The 21,214-nt window shown below is 40.4% G+C and overlaps 1 protein-coding gene across 4 annotated transcripts in view; it reads left to right on the top strand.

The window, feature by feature from the left end:
* The window catches only part of RUFY3 (RUN and FYVE domain containing 3), a 55,915-nt gene that overhangs the window by 21,202 nt on the left and 13,499 nt on the right, over window positions 1–21,214 (top strand). For all 4 annotated transcript variants that reach the window (XR_007708175.1, XM_035552898.2, XM_035552983.2 and 1 more), the window contains exons 2-12: window positions 8,520–8,693; window positions 9,978–10,095; window positions 11,907–12,008; window positions 13,026–13,149; window positions 13,808–13,869; window positions 15,063–15,128; window positions 15,225–15,294; window positions 17,219–17,311; window positions 18,064–18,144; window positions 18,778–18,945; window positions 20,374–20,471. Coding sequence is in view for 3 of the 4 variants with exons in the window: in XM_035552898.2 (XP_035408791.1) it covers window positions 8,520–8,693; window positions 9,978–10,095; window positions 11,907–12,008; window positions 13,026–13,149; window positions 13,808–13,869; window positions 15,063–15,128; window positions 15,225–15,294; window positions 17,219–17,311; window positions 18,064–18,144; window positions 18,778–18,945; window positions 20,374–20,471 (1,156 nt within the window). In the remaining variant the exon portion in view is untranslated. The remainder of the gene's footprint in view (window positions 1–8,519; window positions 8,694–9,977; window positions 10,096–11,906; window positions 12,009–13,025; window positions 13,150–13,807; window positions 13,870–15,062; window positions 15,129–15,224; window positions 15,295–17,218; window positions 17,312–18,063; window positions 18,145–18,777; window positions 18,946–20,373; window positions 20,472–21,214) is intronic.

Below are 21,214 nucleotides of genomic sequence, written 5' to 3'. Positions count from 1 at the left end.
CGTGCTGTACTCGTTGCACTGTGGATGGATGTTTGGTTTCTGCTGTTAGCGTGTTAAAGACAATGCCTTTGATCACTCTCATTTATGTATTACTCCTTCAATTGTATTAATTTACCTTTAAAATGGGTATTGTGAAGGCTTTTCTGCTAAATTTTACCAATGCCTTCATGGGTTCTGCATGATCAATTTTGGTTTCTAAATTCTAACTGATCTCTTTTAGAAAATATGGGGATACTCTATCAATGTTTCTTTTTTTTTTTAAAAAAAAAAAGGGGGGGGCGGGGAAGAAAAAAACCTGCTACTAATTTTGAGCCTTGCAGTGAAAGTAGAAAAAGTGAACAAAGAGGGTCTAGTTTTCTTACATTAAATAGATTCTGGGATGATTGTTTTCCTGAGCCTGATATAAAAGATCCAGCAATATGTAGAAGCTAAATTTTAAATAAGGTTTCAGAAATAACCCCAAAGTTTCAGTTTTTCTGAGGTACTTATTTCTATTTATCAAGTCAAGACTTGGCAAAAATGACTCTAAAACTTGTTTTGCAAATTTTGATTAAAACTTGTACTAAATGAGAATTTTTAGTATTGCACCGCTTGATTCTTAAAGCGGGGCAGGCGTGAAATACGTGAATCCCAGTTCAGTATGCACTGAAGTAAACTTGTAGTCTTACTAAAAACAGCTGTGCATGGCTGGGATGGAAGTGCTTGCAGCACAGAAGGTGGACGTGCCTTCTAGAGACAAGAGCATTTTCCTCTTGAGGCTGAGAAGTTTGCGTTCATCATTTGCAAGAATATAAAATACAATGTAAAAATATGATTAGGGGCATATACATTTGAAAGGCCAAATTCTTTAAAAATGGTGATCTCAAATTGGAAGCCAACACTAGGGCTGTTGAAATGTGGAAGTCTTGAGAACACAAGTCCTGTTATTCCTGTATTGATAACCATGAAGGAATAAAACCAGCAGATGTGTTTTGGCTCCTTTTGCCAATTTGTGAGTTGAGCCAACACAATGGCTTTTTTTTCTTACCAGTGCTTTGTTCAGTTTTGGTCTCATTCTCACTGGAAGAATCTTAATCAGAAACTTCATTTGTTGCTTTATAGTACAGATAAGCAATTTAAACCTAAACTTGGCAAAGCAAAATGGTAAAAGCAAGTGAAGCGTGATTATATGATAGACTCAGGGTTCTAAACAGAAGGTCAAGTCTGAGCGATGAAGGGTACATCTGTCTTAAAATATGTAGTAAATATTACCAGAGTAATAACTGATAAATACGGGGGCAAAACAATGCAGCAGGTATGAGACTTGCTAGAAAAAAACCTTCCCATGCAAGGAATTTGAAGCATATTTCTGGCTGAAGAAAAAAGCAAGAGCAACCATGACATAGCAAAAATACATTTTTATTTATGTTTGGAAGTTGAAATGGTATAAATTTTTCTAAAGAGGGTGTGTTGTGCGCAAGAAATTGTTCTGATGTATTAACTACGTGGAGGGCTTGCTGGTCAGCTTCTGTGGCTGCTGCTTTCCCTAACTGTTGTGCTTGGTTATGTGCTTGGGCTTCTGCCTGGTGGACACAGCCAGCTTTCCTCAGCCCTGGGAGATGTGCTCTCTCCCGACACAGCAGCTAATTCTGCCCCAGCAGCGCCAGCCGAGAGATTTCCGAGGTAGTCTTTAAGGAAGAAAAGGGGTTGATTCTTTTCTTCTGTAAAGCATTGTCCAGGTTTTTTTGCACTTATTTTTGTGGGATGGTGATGAAATGTATTTCAAAGATACATTTGAAATGTCTGACCTGTCTGTTTTCCCTTGCATCTGTTTCCCGTGCCTACCACCCTATTCTGTTTTTGCTGAAACTCTTGTATGCTTACTTGTTGGGAACTTGTCCTCCCTGGTAATAGAGTGTGCCTTCCCCCTCGAGGCGAAGATGAAGAGCGTAATGGCAAGAACAAATGAGGCAACCATTGAAACTCTATAAAAATGCTGCTTCTCTCAGGAAATGAGATGCGTGTTTGTAATGTGGTGTTAGTACAGCTCCTTTCCAGTTTATCCACAGTCCCTTAGAGTAGGCAGACTGAGTTTGGAATACAGAAGCAAAAAATTAGAGTAAAACATTTTTCTGTAGAAACAGACATGCCTCTACTTTTCATTTGTGAGCGTTCATTCATTTTTATTTTAATTGCTGCTTACCTCTGAGGGAGTGAGTTGGCGATAAGCAAAAAGTGTGTATCACCTCTTCTTGGCTGTGGTAGGCAGGGAAGTGTGCTGCTAGAAGGCAGATGAGGACTTTGGATATGAGGGAGTGTCAGGAAAGCTCCAGCTGAGATAGAAGCTTAAAAGATACACACGGATGCTCAACTCCTGTTTGCTTTTGCAGCACTGAAGTAGCCTGAGCTTGCTTGAACTTATTTGTCCATCGGGACTGAAGGACTCTGCATCGGATGCCAAAAGCAAACAGCTCAGGTTGCAGGTACTCCCCTGGCCCCCAGCTCACTGTGCAAGCCATTCAGCTGGAAACAGCTGCCACTAAAGCTGGGGTGGCAAAGAGGAGACGACCACGGCGTGGTTACCTTGACCATAAGTCAGTCTGTTAGCACAGGCCCCTGCTGTCAGCCTGAATTCGGGTGCCAGGCCCTGCCATGGGGCAGCTGGCTTGTAGGTAGGTGCTTGTATCCTCTGCGGCTTTGACCACAAGGATGGCAATTTCTGATGTCCTCAGGCTCGTGGCAAGGGAGGTTATTTGACTCCCTGTCAGTAATATGCAGAGGGACAGCTTCAGCTTTTTGAGAGGAGTTTTCTCACCTTCTGCATCATGTAGTGTGGCAGAACAGAGGCAGGGAAAAAGTCATTTCAAGCCCTTAATTTATCTAGGGATTTGCTTCAAATTTATTTCATTTGCATTTATTTCAAATTATACATGTGTTTTTGATTTCAGAGCCTGAGCAGCTAGAACTAATGTCTTTCCTAATGTGAATTTGCTTAACTGAAACTCAGTGCTGGCTGGTTTGCTGTGCAAGCCAGTGCTTCATCATTACCATGTATCTCAGTTAATCTGTGTGCAGCATGAACTGCTCACAAGTTGTTGTTCCTCTGCTGTGCACAGCAGTAGCCTTTATAAATTTCAGATTGCTGGAAATTTGGATTCTTGACTTTTAAAATGGGTTCAGTGTGTGGACAACCTTGCTAATCAATAGGCACTACTTTGAGCAGACATGTTCACACTTGGAGTATTTCATGAGTCCCTGCGTTTGATCAAAGTTCTGGCTTTATTTTCTTCTTAAATCTGTTACAGGAATTTAGTATGAGGAGTGATAAAATTTATTGTCGCTAGGAGGGAAGTCCCTAGAAGCACAGTCACGGCTTAATCTTTTGAGATCCAATATTGCATTGACTTTTCCCTTGAATTTTTATGTTCCTAGTTATATATTTTACCTTCTAAAAAATGATGGGGTTCCTGAGGTTCTTGGATGCTTTTGAAAGGTTTTTTTTTTTTTTTTTTTTTTCCTGGAAGCTTCTCAGGAATGCTTTGCTTTTCATGCAGTTTGCATGTGAATGATTATGGCAGAGTTACACATCTTCAAAAACCTGAGAGTTTAGTGTTTTAGGGAAACAGTAGGATGAGCAGAGTATTTAATACCTGCCATTTTAATGGGATGCAAGCCCAGTGCAGTCATGACCACTGCGTGGTCACGGCTAGGTCTGTTCTGTAGAAGCTACAATTTTTAAATAGCAAAATTGTCTGGAGAATTTCAGATTACTTGAATTGAAATCCAGACCACATTGAAAGGCCAAGTGTAAGGACCAAGGCTTTACTCTTAAAGTCCACAACATGACATTTATGGTCAACACAGGTTGAGCTTTCTGCAGTTAATGGCAGAGAGAGAAAGTTGGAGAAGGTATTGGCATGAAGTGAGAATCTCAGCTTGATGTCAGGTTCAGGTTGTCAGAGCAGAAAATGGCTGGGTTGACTTGAAGCTGCCTGGACAGCCTTAGTGTATGAAAGTCATTTTTACTTGCTTGCCCTGCACTTTTAGACTCAAATTCAATGTTGTGTATGTTGCAACATTACAAACAAGGGTATACGTTATTTAGGATTTTATTTTTGGAATAAGTCTTTGGGATTTTATGCACTTTTATACCATATGACAGTTGATTTATTTACAGGATGAAAATCTTGGGTAAGATGCATACACAGAGCACCATCATTCACAACAGACTAATGAAGAAGCTGCCTTTAATTAGTCAATGTGATTAAAACATTTTTCAGTGATATGGTATTATAGTTCTTTAGACTGTGACTGTGTTTTAGTCTTAAATATGTAGCCCAGCTTTCCCTTCTTTAACTAAGTGCTTTCATCAGCTCGCATCTCCATTAGCTCTTATCCTTTAAAGGTGTTGAAAGAACGTAGTTACCTTGAACGTGCTTCATACACATATCCATATCCATTTTTTTCTTTTTTAATTAGTGTCGCATTGACGCCAGTTGATACACGGCAGTCACAGACCTCTGACTCATGGAAAACCATGCATCTTGCCTCAAAAAACATAGCATACCCTTGACCTTAGCGTAGGTCTGCATGAGGCAGCAACTTGATACTGGAAGAAATGTCTATGGTTTCCTGTGAGTGTACAGTGGAATAGCACCTGAATTCTGAACAGTGTAGTTGGAATCGATCCTAATTCAAATAAGCTGATAGCCATAGCCTAAGTAACGTTTTCTGTGTATGTATCTTGTAAGGTTTCTTTAATTTTGCATTAGCCATTGATTTGCCACTTGAGCAGAATCGCTTTGGATGCCTGCCCCGCTACTGATGCGATCGAAGAGTCGCTCCCGCAGCTCGGTAATGCAGCAGGGCTCCATTACTTACAGGCACGCCTTGGCCAGTGAAGGAAAAATGTTGGTAAGAAAGGATAGAAGCTCTCTCCATCTTCCTGTATCTTGCTGTTTCCCTGATAGGAAAGAAGAACTAGAAGCTGTGATTATTGACAAGGTTTAAGTCTAGTCTGCCGTAGATGGAGTAAAACTATACCAGAAGTACTGTGGGAGGGAGCTGGCTGTTTCTTTGTAGATGAGGTGGTTCTGAATGGGCTTTGAACCATGGAACCAAAGCAAAACATAATTTTGTGCCTACAGCCCACTGTGGTAGAAGCAAATGCTGTAGTGACAGTCGTGTGCTCTTAGAAGCCAACTGTGATGGATATAGTCAGAGGTGGCATTCGTTAGCATCATCCAGAAGTGCACGGAAGGGAATACTTGGGAGTGCTGAATGTATTTTTAACTGCATGTACAAAAATTATGTTTTTGCAATCAATTTGGTGTTATATTACATCTGATTTTTTTGTTTTCCTGGGCCAGCGTTTCTAGTAATGATGACTGTTCTCTTAGCTACATAGCAAATCATAAAATGGATTGCAAATCATAAAACAGGTATTCTGCTCAATTTAAGTGCCAAATCTATCAGTTTAAAATAATAGTAGTTCTGCAAAAGCAATAAAATTCACCCACTAAATTACATCTTTCTACAGTCCAATGCTCCTGCAAGAATTCTGTTGCTAAATGAATAGTTTAAGTTACCTAAACGGTGAAAATAAGTTGCAAATGCCTCGTCCCTGACTTCTTATAAGCTGGGAGCCAAGACAATCAGTGCTTGAAGAGTGTAGAGTTAAAAACATAACTCGCCAGGAGTCTTGATCGCTCTGTCCCTCAGCAGTAGAAGACTGGGTGGAGACACAGGAACAGCTGAACTTGTCTGGTGCTTCTCTGAAAAAGAAGACACTCTTCTGTGGCAGCAGATGTGGCCTGGAGTGAAATTAGATGCGTGGCTGTCAATCAATGGCGATTTCAGTTGGCATTGCTTAGCACTGGCTCCATGCTCTCCTTCTCTGTTGGATGGCTTCACTGCTTGAGCTGCTCTGTGCAGGACCTACCAGGATGGTTCCAGTGAAATTTAGAGAAGACAGCTTCGGGTGCTGCTTGATCCTGGAGAAGAAAAGGGAGAAGAGAGAGGCCTTGTCCTAACACACTTGAAGAGACTAAACAAAAGCAGTTGTGGTACCACGTTTGAGTGGTGGCAGCTGCCCTGATGGGTCCCTCTCCCTGGACTGTGGATTTTTTCACACCCCTTAACATTAACAGGGGCTACTCAACTGTTGCTAGCTCAATTGCCACAGAGCTAGGTCTGAGTATTTCTTGGGCCATCAGCATCCCTGATAAAAGCAGCCCATCCGCTAGCAGACGGGCCATGCAAAACTAAGCAGCAATACCCAGACATTACCACATGGAGTGCCAGCTAGCTTTGGAGCCGTGGGAACCTGAGTGTGGAATGCTTCAGAGGCAGATTCGGCTTGTTCCCAGGTTTTGGTGGCTCCTAGGTTTCACAAATAGTCTCTTTTGATCCCCTTGTATAACTTCTCTGGTTCTTTGATTGGGGATGGTTGTCTGTGCTTGAGTAGTTGCTTTTCCTCTCCTAGCCCCGAGGTGCCTTTCACTGCCTCCTTTGTCTGGCATAGGAAGTCTCAATCACGCAGTAGCAGCTGCTGCTCTTGTTGCTTATTTTGTATTCAGTCATAGGGCATTAAAATTAAATATTGCTCGTATCAGCTAAGGGCAGTTGGGCCTATAGTGCTTTTCAACCTGCATGATGTGGCCAAAATTGAAAGCAGGATCGATGTGATTTCTAATTTCTAATAGTTCTGTGAAGTTTTGCTCCTTGCTTTGTTTCTGGATGGTGGGTACTGACAAGATGCCTCGTTGCAATGGTAGGATGTTTGAGATGACAAGGAGGCTGTAGTCACCCACACATGAGCAACTGGGCTCATCAGTATCGGCGCCGTGATGAAGCACGATGATGCCTTTCATCAGCAGAACAGGTGCTACAGGAGACGGCAGTAGTCTGAGAAAAACATACCCCTTTTGGCTAGGTTGTTACATCTTAGATTATGAGAAATCATCCCTCGCATTGCTATGGACAGCAGGATATGGGAGCTGTTACAAACCCAGACAGCTCAAGTCTACGTGTCTGGCAGAGGTTTGATGTCTAGTCAGTGGCAAATGTGCTGAAGACAAAGCCAGGCTTCTGCAAGAGCTTACGTGGGGAGTAGATCCACTGAGGATGGGGGTTGCATCTCTTCCTCAACAATGACGGATGTTTCAAGGCAAGAGAGACATGGGAACCTGTCTAAGCTGTCTGAGTGTTGAGGAGAGGGAATCTCTGAGCAGCCAAAAAGAGCTTGAGAACCCCCCCAGTGGCAGCGAGAGTCACTTTATGGGTGTAAGTGGTAGTGCTGGGTGATAGCAGCAACAGCCATGTCAATTTTTCCACTGCTTAGGTTTGTAGTTATCTTCATGGCTCCTTCCATCAAACTTAGCCATGCTTTTCTCTGCGTTCCCTGCAACAGAAATACAGTTCTTCCTGAAATCCTTCACGGATTTCAGTCTCGGGTATTTTAGTTGCTTGCTGAGCACAAGCACGTTTTGTTAGTACAGTGGATGACATATCTAAGCACTGGGTATGCATCCAGTCTTAGATGCTCTGTGGTCACCTTTTTTCTGCTAGGTGTAATAAACTCACTGGTGGAGGTGGTAAATCAGTGTTCAAAGGTCTGTGGCTGTCTACAGCACCCTAGAATAAATGGGCCTTACAAGGATGGAACTGCTGCTTGTGCTGAGGAACCTGAGCTCAAAAATTGGGTATGAGATTGCAGGTGGAGCAGAGGCAAACAGAAGACTTGCAGCTGATGCAACTCTGTATTTTAACAGCAAGGATTTGTCTCTGTTACTGTGTGTCTCCAGGCCTAAAGTTTGAGCAAGCTGTATTGTGGACGTATGACAATTTCACTCTGGTTACAGGACAGTAATGCTGTGAAAAAGTTTGTTTCTTGAGGTGTTGGAAAGGAAGGTGTTTGGGAAAAGAGGCATTTTGTGTTGGCATTGGCATGTTGTGCTGTGCCAGAGACAGGTCGGGGGGCAGGAGGCCTGTAGGCAAGGTGAATTAGCTCTGTTACACCCAAATTAAAAAAAAAAAAAGTCACAAAAGATGCAAAACTTGATAGAGAGGAACATTGATGGATTAAGTGTGAGACGATTCATGGTTGGCTGTAGGTTGAAGAAAAAATCACCGCTGCAGAGTTCTTACTGGATTGTAGCTGATGGATATAGCTGGGGATTTGAGCTAGAGCAAGTGACAGCCGTAACATTCAGTAACACCTTGTCAAGATGGAAAGCACAATGTTATCATCTGCCTTCAAACTGTGATTTCTTCAAAAATTAAGGATTTTGTAGTGAAAGTATTGAGGAAACCCTTAATATATCACTTACTCCCACGTCAGTATGGCTTTCATCATAAAGTGCAAGTTAATTTTGATTTTTCTCAAGAAAAGACCTGCAGAGAGCACCTCTCATCAAACTGTTACTGCCATTAAAAACATCTTCAAGCTGGGGGACAAAAAGAGGGAGATGGGATATCTATCTTATTGTACTGAAAATAACTTCTGTTATTCAACAGTATTTTTCTTCTATTTTCTGTAGATCCTAATTATCTCATGGCTAATGAACGCATGAACCTGATGAACATGGCAAAACTGAGTATCAAGGGGTTGATCGAATCTGCACTTAATCTGGGCAGGACGCTGGACTCTGACTATGCACCTCTTCAGCAGTTCTTCGTTGTGATGGAACATTGCCTTAAACATGGCTTGAAAGGTAACCTTCCTTGAGAGGAGTCCTCCCAGGCTGTTGGTCATAGCATAGGAGCGAGAAAGAGCAATCTCGTTTTAGGGTCTGGTTTGGTATTCAACAGCAGGCTAAAGAGAGCAGGATGTCTGTTATGATCACAGGTGACTTGACAGAAAGAAGAAAATGTCTGCTGAAGATGTAATACCGCAGGTGAAAAGTTCAGTTGTTGGTGTTGCTTGTCGCTTGTTATAACAGCATTGCAGATGTGACTCAAATATGAGTAAGTCATCAGGAATAAAATTGTCTCCTCAGCAAGATCATGACTCCGCTTTTTTTTTTGCATGTCTTCACGGTTCAGAGGGGCAATGGTCCTCTTGCTGGAAGTGGGGATGTAGTGCTGAGATTGTTTCTCAGTTCTCTCAAAATTGAGGATTTGGGCTGTGTGCAGCTGTCATGTAAGCTGCTTTTTAAAATGGCAGGCAGAGCATATATTTATATCTACAATTTGGAGTCACAACTTAAACTGCCCGGTATCATGCTACTTCTCTTGATTTGCTGTCCTTGATTGATAGTAGCTTGGGATGAAAAGCAGGGGATATTAAACTCCCTCTCAGCACCTGTACATACATCTTGCGGTGCTGCTTTAGTGGTTGAGTTCAGCATTACGCGCTGATAAAGCGATTCCTGTGCTGGGTAAGGTAACATTGTGCAAGGGAGAAGTGTTCATACTCCTCAGCTTGGTTTATATGTTTGCTGGTGTCCCTACTGCAGGTTTTAAGTTAACTGAGTTTTCAGTTTCCTTACAGCTGCTGCAAAGTAGCATTAAAACTATGGAAGAAGCAAATTAATTTCCAGTGTTAAAATGTAGGGGTTATTAAAACCTTTCCTGAAGGAGGAAAGGATGTACAGAGAAGCCCCTGGAAACTGCGGCAAAAGAGTGGATTCAAAGTGATGCAATTCTCTTCCATGTAATGTGATGGACAGTGAGGGAAAATTACTGTGCATGCAATGTGTAACTTGGACAGTGAGAGCAGCCTTTGCCACTAGCACTGAATCTCAGTTGTTGGTTATCACTGGATGTTGTTTTGCAGTATCTGGGATGTATAAAATTATTTCTGGCATCCATCTCAAGCTCCTGTTGCTTTATTTGAATGATGCCAGTAATCGCCACACTCGTTCTTAAAAAGTAACCTGTTGTACTTGCCCAGTAGAATCTTTCTGTCAACTGTTCATTCGTTTCTGACCTTGTTTGAGAATGCAGATAGTCAACAGAGGCTTAATGGACTAATTTTATACCTTTTCCTTTTCTAGCCAAAAAGACTTTTCTTGGGCAAAATAAGTCATTTTGGGGACCTCTAGAACTAGTAGAAAAACTTGTTCCTGAAGCTGCAGAGATTACAGCAAGTGTTAAGGATCTCCCAGGTCTGAAGTAAGTATAGTTTTTTACTGCACAAATATGTTTTTTATTTTAATTGTAAGAAGGATCCAGAAGAAGAGAAGGGGGGACAAACATAATCAGGAATCTGTCTGCCATGTTCTGTTGATACAAATGGTTCTTCAGTCTTTTTTTTTCCTTAAGGAACTACAGAAGGAGAGGAAAGGATATGTTATTTCTTACATTAAGCTCAAGGGATCTTATGGACAATAGTACATTGCTTGTCACTCATTTATGGTTAGCAGTGTGTGCTTGGAATGTGTCAGTCTTTACTGACTCCCTGACTGTAGAGGAAGGGAATTGGAAGGAAAGTGATAGAGGTCATTTTCCTTTTTAAATAAATTCGGATGAACTTGTAAAGTTTGTGTAAAAGGGAGGCTCACAGAGGTGGAGAAGATGCTAGTGTATGCTGAAGAAACCACTTTGAGGATATATTGCTCTTAAAAATTGCATAGTCATTTCAGATATCACATTCAGGTTTGCTTATTCCATTGCTAAAGAAAAAAAATTGTTAGCGTGAAGGCTTTCAGTCTAGAAAATAGCTAAAAGGTTTGAGGAAACTTTTGTACGAGCATCATGACTAAGAATCAGATCTTCCTTGCTCAAAGAAAGGGTGAATAGATTCAATAACAGCTTCTCTTGGGTTAGTAACTAGTGAAGTATATATGGACAGGTGCTTGTACTGGAGGACTGGCAGGATTCTGCCTAGAACAGCTTACAAGATCAGCATGGAGCGCCAGGAGTGTCATGCCAGAGCTCCTGTTACCTTTTCCTGTTGTAACAGAAAACTGCAACATGACATAAAATAAAGGACAGACGGATTTGGAAGAGGTCTCTGAAACACTGTCTTATATACATACTAACCCTTGGGTTATGAAGTGTCATGTGTTAGTGAGGTCAAGACCACAACAGGCAATAACGAAGATGACTTCCATGTGCAATTGCTACTTATACTGGTTAAGATTGGAAAATAAAGCGCTCCACGTGCTGCTTGCTATAAGACAGCCGACTGCTGGAGACTGAAAAGAAATTTCCTTCTAATCAGGGTACTGCCCAACACGGTGGGATTTAACACCTTCCTTTAGAGCATCTGATACTGGCTCCTGGCTAGTATGCCAGGGTAGAGGAGCCAGAGCTGTGATGCAGCATGTCAGTTCTCATATTTTTAAAGCCGTGTGCTTCAGATTGTCAGGAGAAATGGGGCGGAAGGGCTGTACACTCACTATTGCACTCACTATACACTCACTATTGCATCCTGTGAGTGCGTTCATGAGCAAAATACTTGAAGAGAACAGTGGTGAATTTGTGATTTTGTTGTCTTTGTGGATTCTCAGCAGGCTTAACACCTACCTGAAGAAGTGATGCTTGGGCATCAATGTTGAGCTGAATATACACGTGTTCTTCTGATTTGCTGTATACAAAACTGTATTTGAACTAGAGTTCATCTGCTTCAGTAAATCACCTTCTATGTAGTATCATCCAGCATCAGTGAAGTCAGGAAAATATTCTTAATATAGTAACAAATATAAAATTAGGAGAGAAGCAGTGATAATTCTTTAGATAATTGTTTACATAATTACTTGCACTATGTGATCTCTATAAAGGCCCCTTCCAACCCAAACCATTCTATGATTATATGATAAACTTGTCTGTAACTATTCATGCTTAAATACCTTGTATATCCCTCTTGTCATCAATGGCAGCTGTATCTTCAGGGTGCAGAAACTTCAGACACAATGGGATTATTAAAGCTGTCTGTGAATGTGTATTGCAGTTTGTAACTGTTTTGTTTCTTGCCTTTGTAGGACACCTGTAGGTAGAGGAAGAGCTTGGCTTCGCCTGGCTCTAATGCAGAAGAAGCTTTCAGAATACATGAAAGCCTTGATTAACAGAAAGGATCTTCTCAGGTGAGTGGTGAACTCTCTCTCAGATTAGATAAGGTTCCCTTCTGCCCTATTGTAAGATTTTTTTTTTTAAGATCTTTTACACCCAAAAGGTAAGGGTGTGTGTACTCTTCCTGATGTGATGGTAATGTTTGTGAAATGTAGAGCTTCCTTTGAAGGAATAAAAATGCTTAATATTCTTTCTTTATTCAGGAGCTGCCACTTTGCCACCCTTATTGTCTCAAGTGTCTGTCTGTTAGAATAAACAAAAATTTTGTTTCCAAAGAGGTGACTTGGGTGAAATATTTGTATAGGTGGGATGCAGCATTCTCGTTTGTGAGATTTTGGCCCTGGACTTGTTTCTGACCTTGTCACTTCATCAGCATCTGACTCAGAACAAGTCATTTCGCTTCTCTCTGTCTACTTCCCCATTCATAAAACAGCAGTTAGTTTTTAGGCTAATTGCAAGTCCACAGATTTGAACTGCTATGATTACGTTAAGTAGTAGGATTTAATAAATATGTTAATGTTTCTTTACTTAAGCAAGTAGGTTTTTTTTGTTGTTGTTGTCTGTCCATGCAAATCCATAGCTGACTTGGGGTTGGAACGGAGAACTTCCTATTGTCCACTGGAAAGTGTGGTGGTGTCTTATGTTAGACAAGTATTTAATGGAGCAGTAAAAGCATGCTATTTGTAAAACTCTAATATTAAGCCTCAGTCTTGAATCTTCGCTGTGCTCTGATATTGCTCAACTTTCATGCTTGCTTTGCATCACCTTCTAACAGCTGAGAGCCCAGATCTCCTACTTACTGGGTCTTTGCCTCACCCCAAGATGTACTGTGCTGGCAGATGTTTGGTCAGAGCATCAGTTTATTGATAGGACTACACTTCTGTGTAGTTTTTGTTACTGCCTGTTTTTTATTAAGCCTGACTTGTGTTTTATTATTGTATGAAATACCAGAAAAGCCATTCTAGTTGACCTTGTTCTGGTCGAATTTTAAAAGATGCAACACTTGTTTTCTCCTGTTGTCCATCCTGCAGTGAATTTTACGAGCCTAATGCACTAATGATGGAAGAAGAAGGTGCGATCATTGCTGGCCTGCTAGTAGGTTTGAATGTCATTGATGCAAACTTCTGCATGAAAGGAGAAGACCTGGATTCACAGGTACTGGGTGTTCCGTTAATGTTTTTTCTGCTCATTTAAATTGGACCAATTTTCTGTTGTAGAGGACTTTGTTTATCTGAGATTCAAATCTTTTTCTGTAAGTAATTTAAGACTAATACAAGCTTGCTACCGTTATAGTGTTCATCGGTTAGCTGGCAGCACTGAGATCAGAGATTCAAGATTTTGGTTTTCTCTTTGTTATGCTTTCATGCAGTCTGCATTTGGATTGCTGTGGCGTGAAATGTAGAAGATAAAGGAGAATGCTGGGATGGACTTCCCCAAAAAGGGGGGGAGAAGTGGACTGATCTTGTAATTCACTCATGCCATATGACTAGATCAATGTAGCCATTAAACAAAAGAGAAAAGGCCCACAAGCACTTATATTACAGCTTGCATAAGCAATGTATGTATAGTTCTAGTGATGATAATGTTTGTCCTTATCTGCTAAGACTTGCTTGCTAACTTGCTGTTTCTGCTAGCATATTCTTGCTTGAACGAGGATATGTTTTCCTTCATTTTGGCTAGATTACTGGTATAATGAATCTTTGTTATGATACAACATGTGCTGATGTTCTAACTGAACGACCCTGAACTTCCATAGCTATGAATAGTGTTTCTTAAGAGAAGCATTTAATATAAAATGCATTTTTTTCCCTAGGTTGGAGTTATTGATTTCTCAATGTATTTGAAAGATGGGAACAGCACAAAAGGCAGTGAAGGGTAAGCACACGCATGAGAGTCCTGCTTGTCATCTCCTGATAACTTTTCGAGTTTTCAGGATAAATTGTCGAGTTATCTCTTGATGATTTTTCAAGTATTTCAAGTTGCCCTGCAAGCTGTTAATTTTTTCACTAAAACATTTCTTAGAGTGAATTGCTCCTCTATGAAAAACAATGTATAAATAAGACACTGGAAGTATTGGGAGGCGGCAGGGGAAGGGAAGGTGTCCCAGGAATTCTGTGTGTTCTTTATTAACTGGCAATTTAAGATAATGAAAATACCTTAAAAGTGACCCTTTGCTGAGTTAGGTCTGCCATTCTTGAAAACCTTTTCGGTAAGCAGCTTAGTAGCCTTTACCAGTCGTGCAGCTAGCAGGATAGCAGTTGATTTTTGGCACCATACCATCCCTAAATAAATTCTCCACTTAGAACTGATCATAAGTGTAATAGTTCTGAATACTTGTGCCAGTGTACACAAATGTAGCTATTCAACTTTCAGAGCAAGATCTTGAAAAGTAGTGTGGGTACACTGACACACAGATCCAGTCTTGTGGTTTTCTGAGACTTTTGAGACTCTTTCTTCCTATTTACGAGGTTCTGCCATTTTGAATTCAAGTACATGTTTAATTATTGTACCTCAGGGTCTGGTGTTTTGATTGCCTTTATTTTATCTGTAGTTTCATTTCTAAATTTCTCCTTTAGTTAGGATTTCCTGCTGGAAATGCATGCAAAAAGCACATTTGTTGATGGCTTTCCTTGAATGAATTTTGGCAAGATAACTCTTGTCCAATATAAAAGTAGAGCAAAGCTGTTTTTTAATTCAAAATTGTTTTGTACTCACTAAAACGTTTTCTGCCTTAATCCTTCCGTTTCTTGTGTCACAAAACGCCTGAATGTTGTCCAGTTGAACATAACAGTTGGCCGCATTTCCTCTTAGACCTTTAATGGTGTCTCTTAGGTCTATTAATACAAATAGTGAGGTTTAGGATCAAAGAGAAACTGTGCTATTTCCTCTTCAGCTTGTCTTTCTGTTTTGACTTGGGATTGGCTCCTCTCTGTCTCATCATCTTTTGGCTTGGCGGAGGAGGCCTTCTGGTCTGCTTGGGGCCTCCACAAACATGCCACACAGTCATTGGCTTTAGATATGAAAGGACTATGCTCTGGCTGAGCTGAATGATTTTTTTTTTTCTCCAGAGATGGTCAAATAACTGCTATTTTGGACCAGAAGAACTATGTAGAAGAACTCAACAGACACTTAAGGTAATACATGATGTATTTATTCTTTATTATATAGCACAATAGAAATGAGACTACTAAAAAAGAAGGAATTAATGTAGGCTTTCTTCTTTTCACCAGTGCTACAGTGAACAACCTACAGGCAAAAGTGGATGCTTTAGAAAAATCCAACACTAAACTGACCGAGGAGGTAAGTGTAATAGGGAAGCATCTGATGTTTTGGCCTTATGGAATTAAGTGTAGAAACGGTAAGGAAGGATTTATTTTCAGAGTTGTGGTGTAAGTAATGATGTCGGTTTAATAATGGAACTGGAATAACTGAGCTGCCAAGGAATTACACTGACTGTTGCTGCTAACTAAATATGATGTAGAAAACAGCTAAATCTTTGTTAAAAATCCAAACCTAATTGAATCCCCTTTTTCCTTCTGAAGTCTTATGAATACTTTCTGATTTTTGCAAAGTGTCTTAGAGTAAATTGTACAATGGATGTGGTTTCAAATACCATACAGCTGACATGTCTTGAGACATCAAGATGGTATGAAAAACTTTATGAACTTCTGTTTATTTTTGACAGATGCAGAAGTTTACTACTATGTTAAGATACTATTTGAAACATAGCAATAACGTTTCCTCTAGCCTGTCATGATTTGTAAGAAATCAAGTCTTTCTGGATAAAACATTGTTCAATCTGAGCATGGAAGGTGGTTGGCACATGAGTTGTAGGTGTAATCTGTGTCTTGAAATTGGTTTTGCAGTTTATTAATAATGGAATATATGTAATAAAATCGTCATAGGTCAATTCCCCCGACAAACGGGTGAAAGTAATTGTCATCCTAAAGGTTTTACAGTGTCTCTGTCAGCATGTCACTTAGCTCAGCGGAATGACTTTGGTTAGGACATCTCACTGCCCTGGCAGTACAAATATGAAATAGAAATTCTTTCTTGCTTGTTCACCCTCATCAGAGGTCTGTGTGTCTGATTCTTGAACACCTTCTCTAATGGATGATGCCAAATGATGAGAAGCTTTAGTAGTGGAAGTTAGTGTATCCAGTCTCAGAGTTAGAATTAACTTTCACAGTTAAAAATGACTAACTTTTAATCCTTTTTAATTTTGAAAAGGTGGTCTACTGTAGGCTTCAATTCTTAGTGCTAATATAATATATGGCTTTTGATTTATTACCTGCAGTGTATGAATGCTGTGTCCATTAAGCATGGTACCCGTGAAATTAATTACAATAATGACTCAAGTATACGTTGAGTTTTAGTAACTTGCTTGTCTCTTAGTGAAGTCTCTCTTGGAATGTAACTGATCTTTTCTTGCGTGCAAGACTTACAGAAGTTCCAATTTACCAAGTCAGAAGGAGTTTTCTGAAGTTGTTTTGGACTTTGACCACACACTCAAAGTAGTCTGTTAGTCTGCAGGCATGTCTTTATGGGGAATTATTCTGAGGCAATGTCTTGTCTCGTAAGGGTGGTGTGTGCTGCTGACCCTCAGTTTCCAGTTAAGTCTTCCTCCTGTAATGAGGAGCACTTTTAGTAGCACTTCTCCTGCCCAAATGCTTAAACGCTCAGAGCATCTGAAGTGCATGTTTAAATCTTGCACTTCAGATGCTCTGAGCAGCAATGTATCCAAACTAGCAAAGCTATAGCAAATCCACGCAAGTACTACTTCTCTGGTTGTTTATTTCCATTGCTAAAGTTCTGGTTTTTTAAAGCTATTTTTTTTATGTTCACATTTTTATTTTTTTGTTATGCCTGTCAAAGGAAGAAGAATGGAGTGAGGATTTACATTGAATTGTGCTAACCACAGGTTATGTAGAGTCTAGCAGGTAGTGACCCTTAGAACTGAATAACTTTACTGAAAGACATGAACAGAAATGGTTTGGAAAGTCTGTTTTAGTTACCAGTGTGACAGACTTCCACTGTTGGCTAACCGATACTCTTTCAGACGGTCTGTCTTCATGACGGGGGTTGAACTGTCTTTTGTCACTTCAACTATTTGTTTTTCTCACTTGGAATATGAACAAATTAATACGGGAAATCTATCTAGAGGGGAAAAAAACCTGCCAAGTGTGTGTTTGATATATTTACTGTTGTTCTGTTTTGTACACAGCTTGCTGTTGCAAACAACAGGATTATTACACTGCAGGAAGAGATGGAGCGGGTTAAAGAAGAAAGTTCTTACATCTTGGAGTCCAATCGTAAGGTTGGTGTGTGTAGATGATTCTGGAACCCTTTGGGCAGTTCCAGCCCAAATTTGATGCAGAGTAGGTGTTTTGAAGAGACTTAATTTCCTTATGTATCTCACAGAAATCTGTAATAAGTAAAGGTAACTCCAGGTGGGCCTTCTGCAGAGGGTAACAGATGGACCCTGGCCACAGTAAATCCTGCCTGGCAGTAGCTGATGAAACAGTGAGCATGTGCAGAGCTGAAAGCTAACACAGCATGCTCGTGGCTTGCTGGGTGGAGGTGTCAGAAGGGACAGGAAGAAGGATGATTTAATTAAGGGGTGGCAAAAAAAATTTGAAAGTAGGAGTTCTGCTTTTTTGGCCTGAAACACTACCCTTTTCAGAAATAAAGGGGCAGGAAAGGATGTTGAAATACTCTATCATCTTTTCTTTGATTTGTTTAAAGTACTCGTAACTCTGACAGAATCTGTTAGGGGTTTTAAACCCCATCAGATATTTGTCTGAGACTTTGTAACCATACGTAGTATATTGTCTAAGATCTGAAAATAGACAGTCTGTCCATTTTATTCATATTCATTGAATTGCACTGAGCAACTTGGGGAAATGGGGGAATAGTCACTTCACGTAAGCTGCATGCTGCATTAACTGAGTAGAGCTGCTGAGTTTTGATATTTGCAGAATTTGTTTTCAAAGTGGGAAAAGCAAATGATCACCAAATGTGAGGATTACTGGCGTATATAATGACAAGTTAATTGGGTTTCTTCCTTAGGTCACTAAAGACAGAACTGCAGATGGACATGCACTGACTGAGGCACGAAAACAGTTAAAGGAAGAGACTCAGCTGCGGCTGGTAAGGACAGCGTGAGGTTGAAGCTCACTATGAATGGCTTTTTCACATAATTACTCCATACTAGAGGATCACTTTTCAACATGTTTGGTCAGGTGCTTACTGTCATTTCTGCCTGCCTACCACCTCACCCTGATCTGAGATAGTCTTGTCAGAATTAATGTTAATTTTGTGACTATTTATCAGTTCAAGGTCTCTTTTTCTCAAAATGAGCAGTGCAGTTGCTTTTCTAGGTCTGACGCATCCCCCTTGCAGGTAAGGGTATTGCCACTATCTGAACTGTTACTCAGTACCTTGTGTTCAGCTGGTGCAAAATAAAATGCCCGAGCAGAACCTTCTAAGGAAATTAAGTCTGCCAGCTTTTTCACTAGTCCCCTCCATCAGAAGGATGGACTCAGGTAGTGCTTTCTGACTCTTTGCTAGTAATGCTGGTTACATTGCTTTAATATTGGATTGAAATAGCATATTTGTTGTCCTTAATTGTTTTTGATGTGTCAGATTTGTAACTGTGATGCTGTGGCAATGCAGCACACTTCGGGGTTGTGACTCCATTGCCAAGAGCACCAGTGAAGGGTGGTTACTTCATTGATGGTGAAGAAAGCTGGCGAGTAGTGCTGACTGAGCTGTGTATTTCAGGATGTGGAAAAGGAGCTGGAGGTCCAGATTGGGATGAGACAGGAAATGGAGTTAGCCATGAAGATGCTGGAGAAAGATGTCTGCGAGAAGCAAGATGCTCTGGTGGCGCTCAGACAGCAACTGGATGATCTCAGGGCCCTTAAGCATGAACTATCTTTCAAGCTGCAGGTAGGAAAATAGTTAAATCAAATGTAATGAATTCCAGGTAAAAGTTTATTTTAGGGCCTTTGTTTCCACACCCCACCTTGTTTTAAAAGTACTGGGTGTGGAAGGGTGACAGGCAGTATACCATACTTCTGTCTTGCTCCTGTTTAAACCTTCTCCCTACCTGTATATTGTTTTTCTACATTTGTTTCTGTTTGCTGCTTTCATTAGGGCTGGCATTCTACAGGTTAGAGTTGATTTGTGCAAGAAACTTCAAGGAAGATATTTCTATAATGACATATGCACTGATAGTATTTTTGCCTTTTTTAAATTTATAAACCAACAGAAGATTGAAAAAATAAAAAATGTCTTAAGTGAAAGGAATGTTTCCCTGTGTAGGTTACCGTCACAAGTGTCTGTTAGAGCACATTATTGGTAAGGATGGGATTTTCCCCAGTGTAGCAAAGTGCACACACTGTAGTTATGATTTGGGGGAGGGTATCTTAGTAGTGGGCCACTCTTCAGTTGAGCATGTTTTTCAGGTGTTTGCATGATTGATCTGTGTTCAGTAGTTCCGTGCTGGTTTCTTTCCTTGCAGGGTAGAAAACAGATTTTTAGCTTTACCAGTTCTCTGGGATGATCTCCCTTTATGCCTTGTTTTACTTTTTTGTCGGTGCAGATACTCACTTTTAGAGCCCACAGGCTTTTTTCTCCAGGGTCAAGCCAAGAATTTAAACAGCAGGAATCATGAGGTTTGGTTCAGACTGCTTTCCAGCCTGTGGATGTGCTCTGTAATCCCAGTGATGTTTATTCAGTTTAGTAAAGAGGACGTGAGCTGCTGAGGGGCAAGACAGAAAGCTGTAGTGTTTTAAGCGATTGACCATGTTGGGAGTTAAAGGAAAATGCTGTTTGTTGTGAAGAAAGACTGGCAGTGATTTGGAAATGTGTGTGTTTCAGTGGGGAAAGCATCTTCTGGCTTTTGTGCTGTAAAAACTAAACCATGACAGCTTCTGTTCCAATACGATCTCATATTTAAAAGTATATGGTATCTTTACATACATTACTGCATAATGGCAAAGAGCAGCACATAATGCTCAGAAATAAACAATAAAATAAATTTTAGAGTAGCAAAGTGTTGCTTCTGTGCTCCTTGAGCCAATCATTCCGTGCACAGCAGTTGAGTGATCTTAGCAGCTGCTGCATCACTACATATACTACATATTATACAGAAAGCAGAACTGATTATGGTATTGTCTTTCTGTGGGGTCCCCAGATATAGCCTGCACCTGTAGGGCAAGATGCTTGGCCTTATGATATTGACCTGGCATTTGCTTTTTGAGCACCTTCTGTCTGTTTGGGTTCTGTCTCTTTCATTTCATTTGTCACATGATATGTCCTGGCTTATTTTGGTTTCACCCGTACTTACAGAAAGCATGTTGCTATTTTTTCCAGAGTTCAGATATGGGAGTGAAACAGAAGAGTGAATTAAACAGCCGTTTGGAAGAAAAAACAAATCAGATGGCTGCTACCATTAAACAGCTTGAACAAAGGTAAAAAATGAAACTTTTACAATTATTATAATTGTGTTCATTATAGTGACAGTGTCAAACTGAAATGAATGAAGTGAGTGAGTCCAAATGCAGTGCTTAGTCACCTCTAAATAGCTCTACCTGAAGCGAGTAGGATTCAGTCTCAGTGATAATTTTGAGATACTGTTAGGAGAAGTGTTTTGCATATTTTTTAGGAGGGCTTCCATTAAAAAATATACTGCTAGAACAGTAATAAACATAGCAGCTTTGTTTATCTATGTCAGCTGCATATTTGTATGTTACGCAGTCAGTTACCATCTCTGATAGCACTGATACATCTGATAGCACAGTCGCGCAGTTAAAGAAGTGCTTGACTTTTGGTAGCTATTGCCATGGGAGCAGGGAGGACAAACATACAACAGAGACCAGTTTTACAGATGCTTGGTTATTCCAGATCTCTCTGGTACTGTTTTGAAGAAAAAAAAAAAACACACCCCAAAATTTGAACCATTCTCTTTACGAACTGACAAATGCTCTGATTCTTATGCTTTCTGAGGAAAAAAAAGCTTGAAAAAAATCTCACGTGAAAGTACATCAAGGAAGATGATAGGGCAGCCTGATTGTCACTAAAGGTTGATAGAGATAGCCTGTAGGAATGACATCCATCTAGTCTAGGACAAGCTCCAACCTCATGGCTGTGTTGCTTCCATGTTATTAACCCTCATGTAATTAAGAGGGCCTCAGCAGTGAAGCTGGGCTGATAT

This window comes from Cygnus atratus, chromosome 4, assembly GCF_013377495.2.
Source record: "Cygnus atratus isolate AKBS03 ecotype Queensland, Australia chromosome 4, CAtr_DNAZoo_HiC_assembly, whole genome shotgun sequence".
NCBI classification, from domain to species: Eukaryota; Metazoa; Chordata; class Aves; order Anseriformes; family Anatidae; genus Cygnus; species Cygnus atratus.
This window is presented reverse-complemented; position numbering and strand designations above follow the sequence as displayed.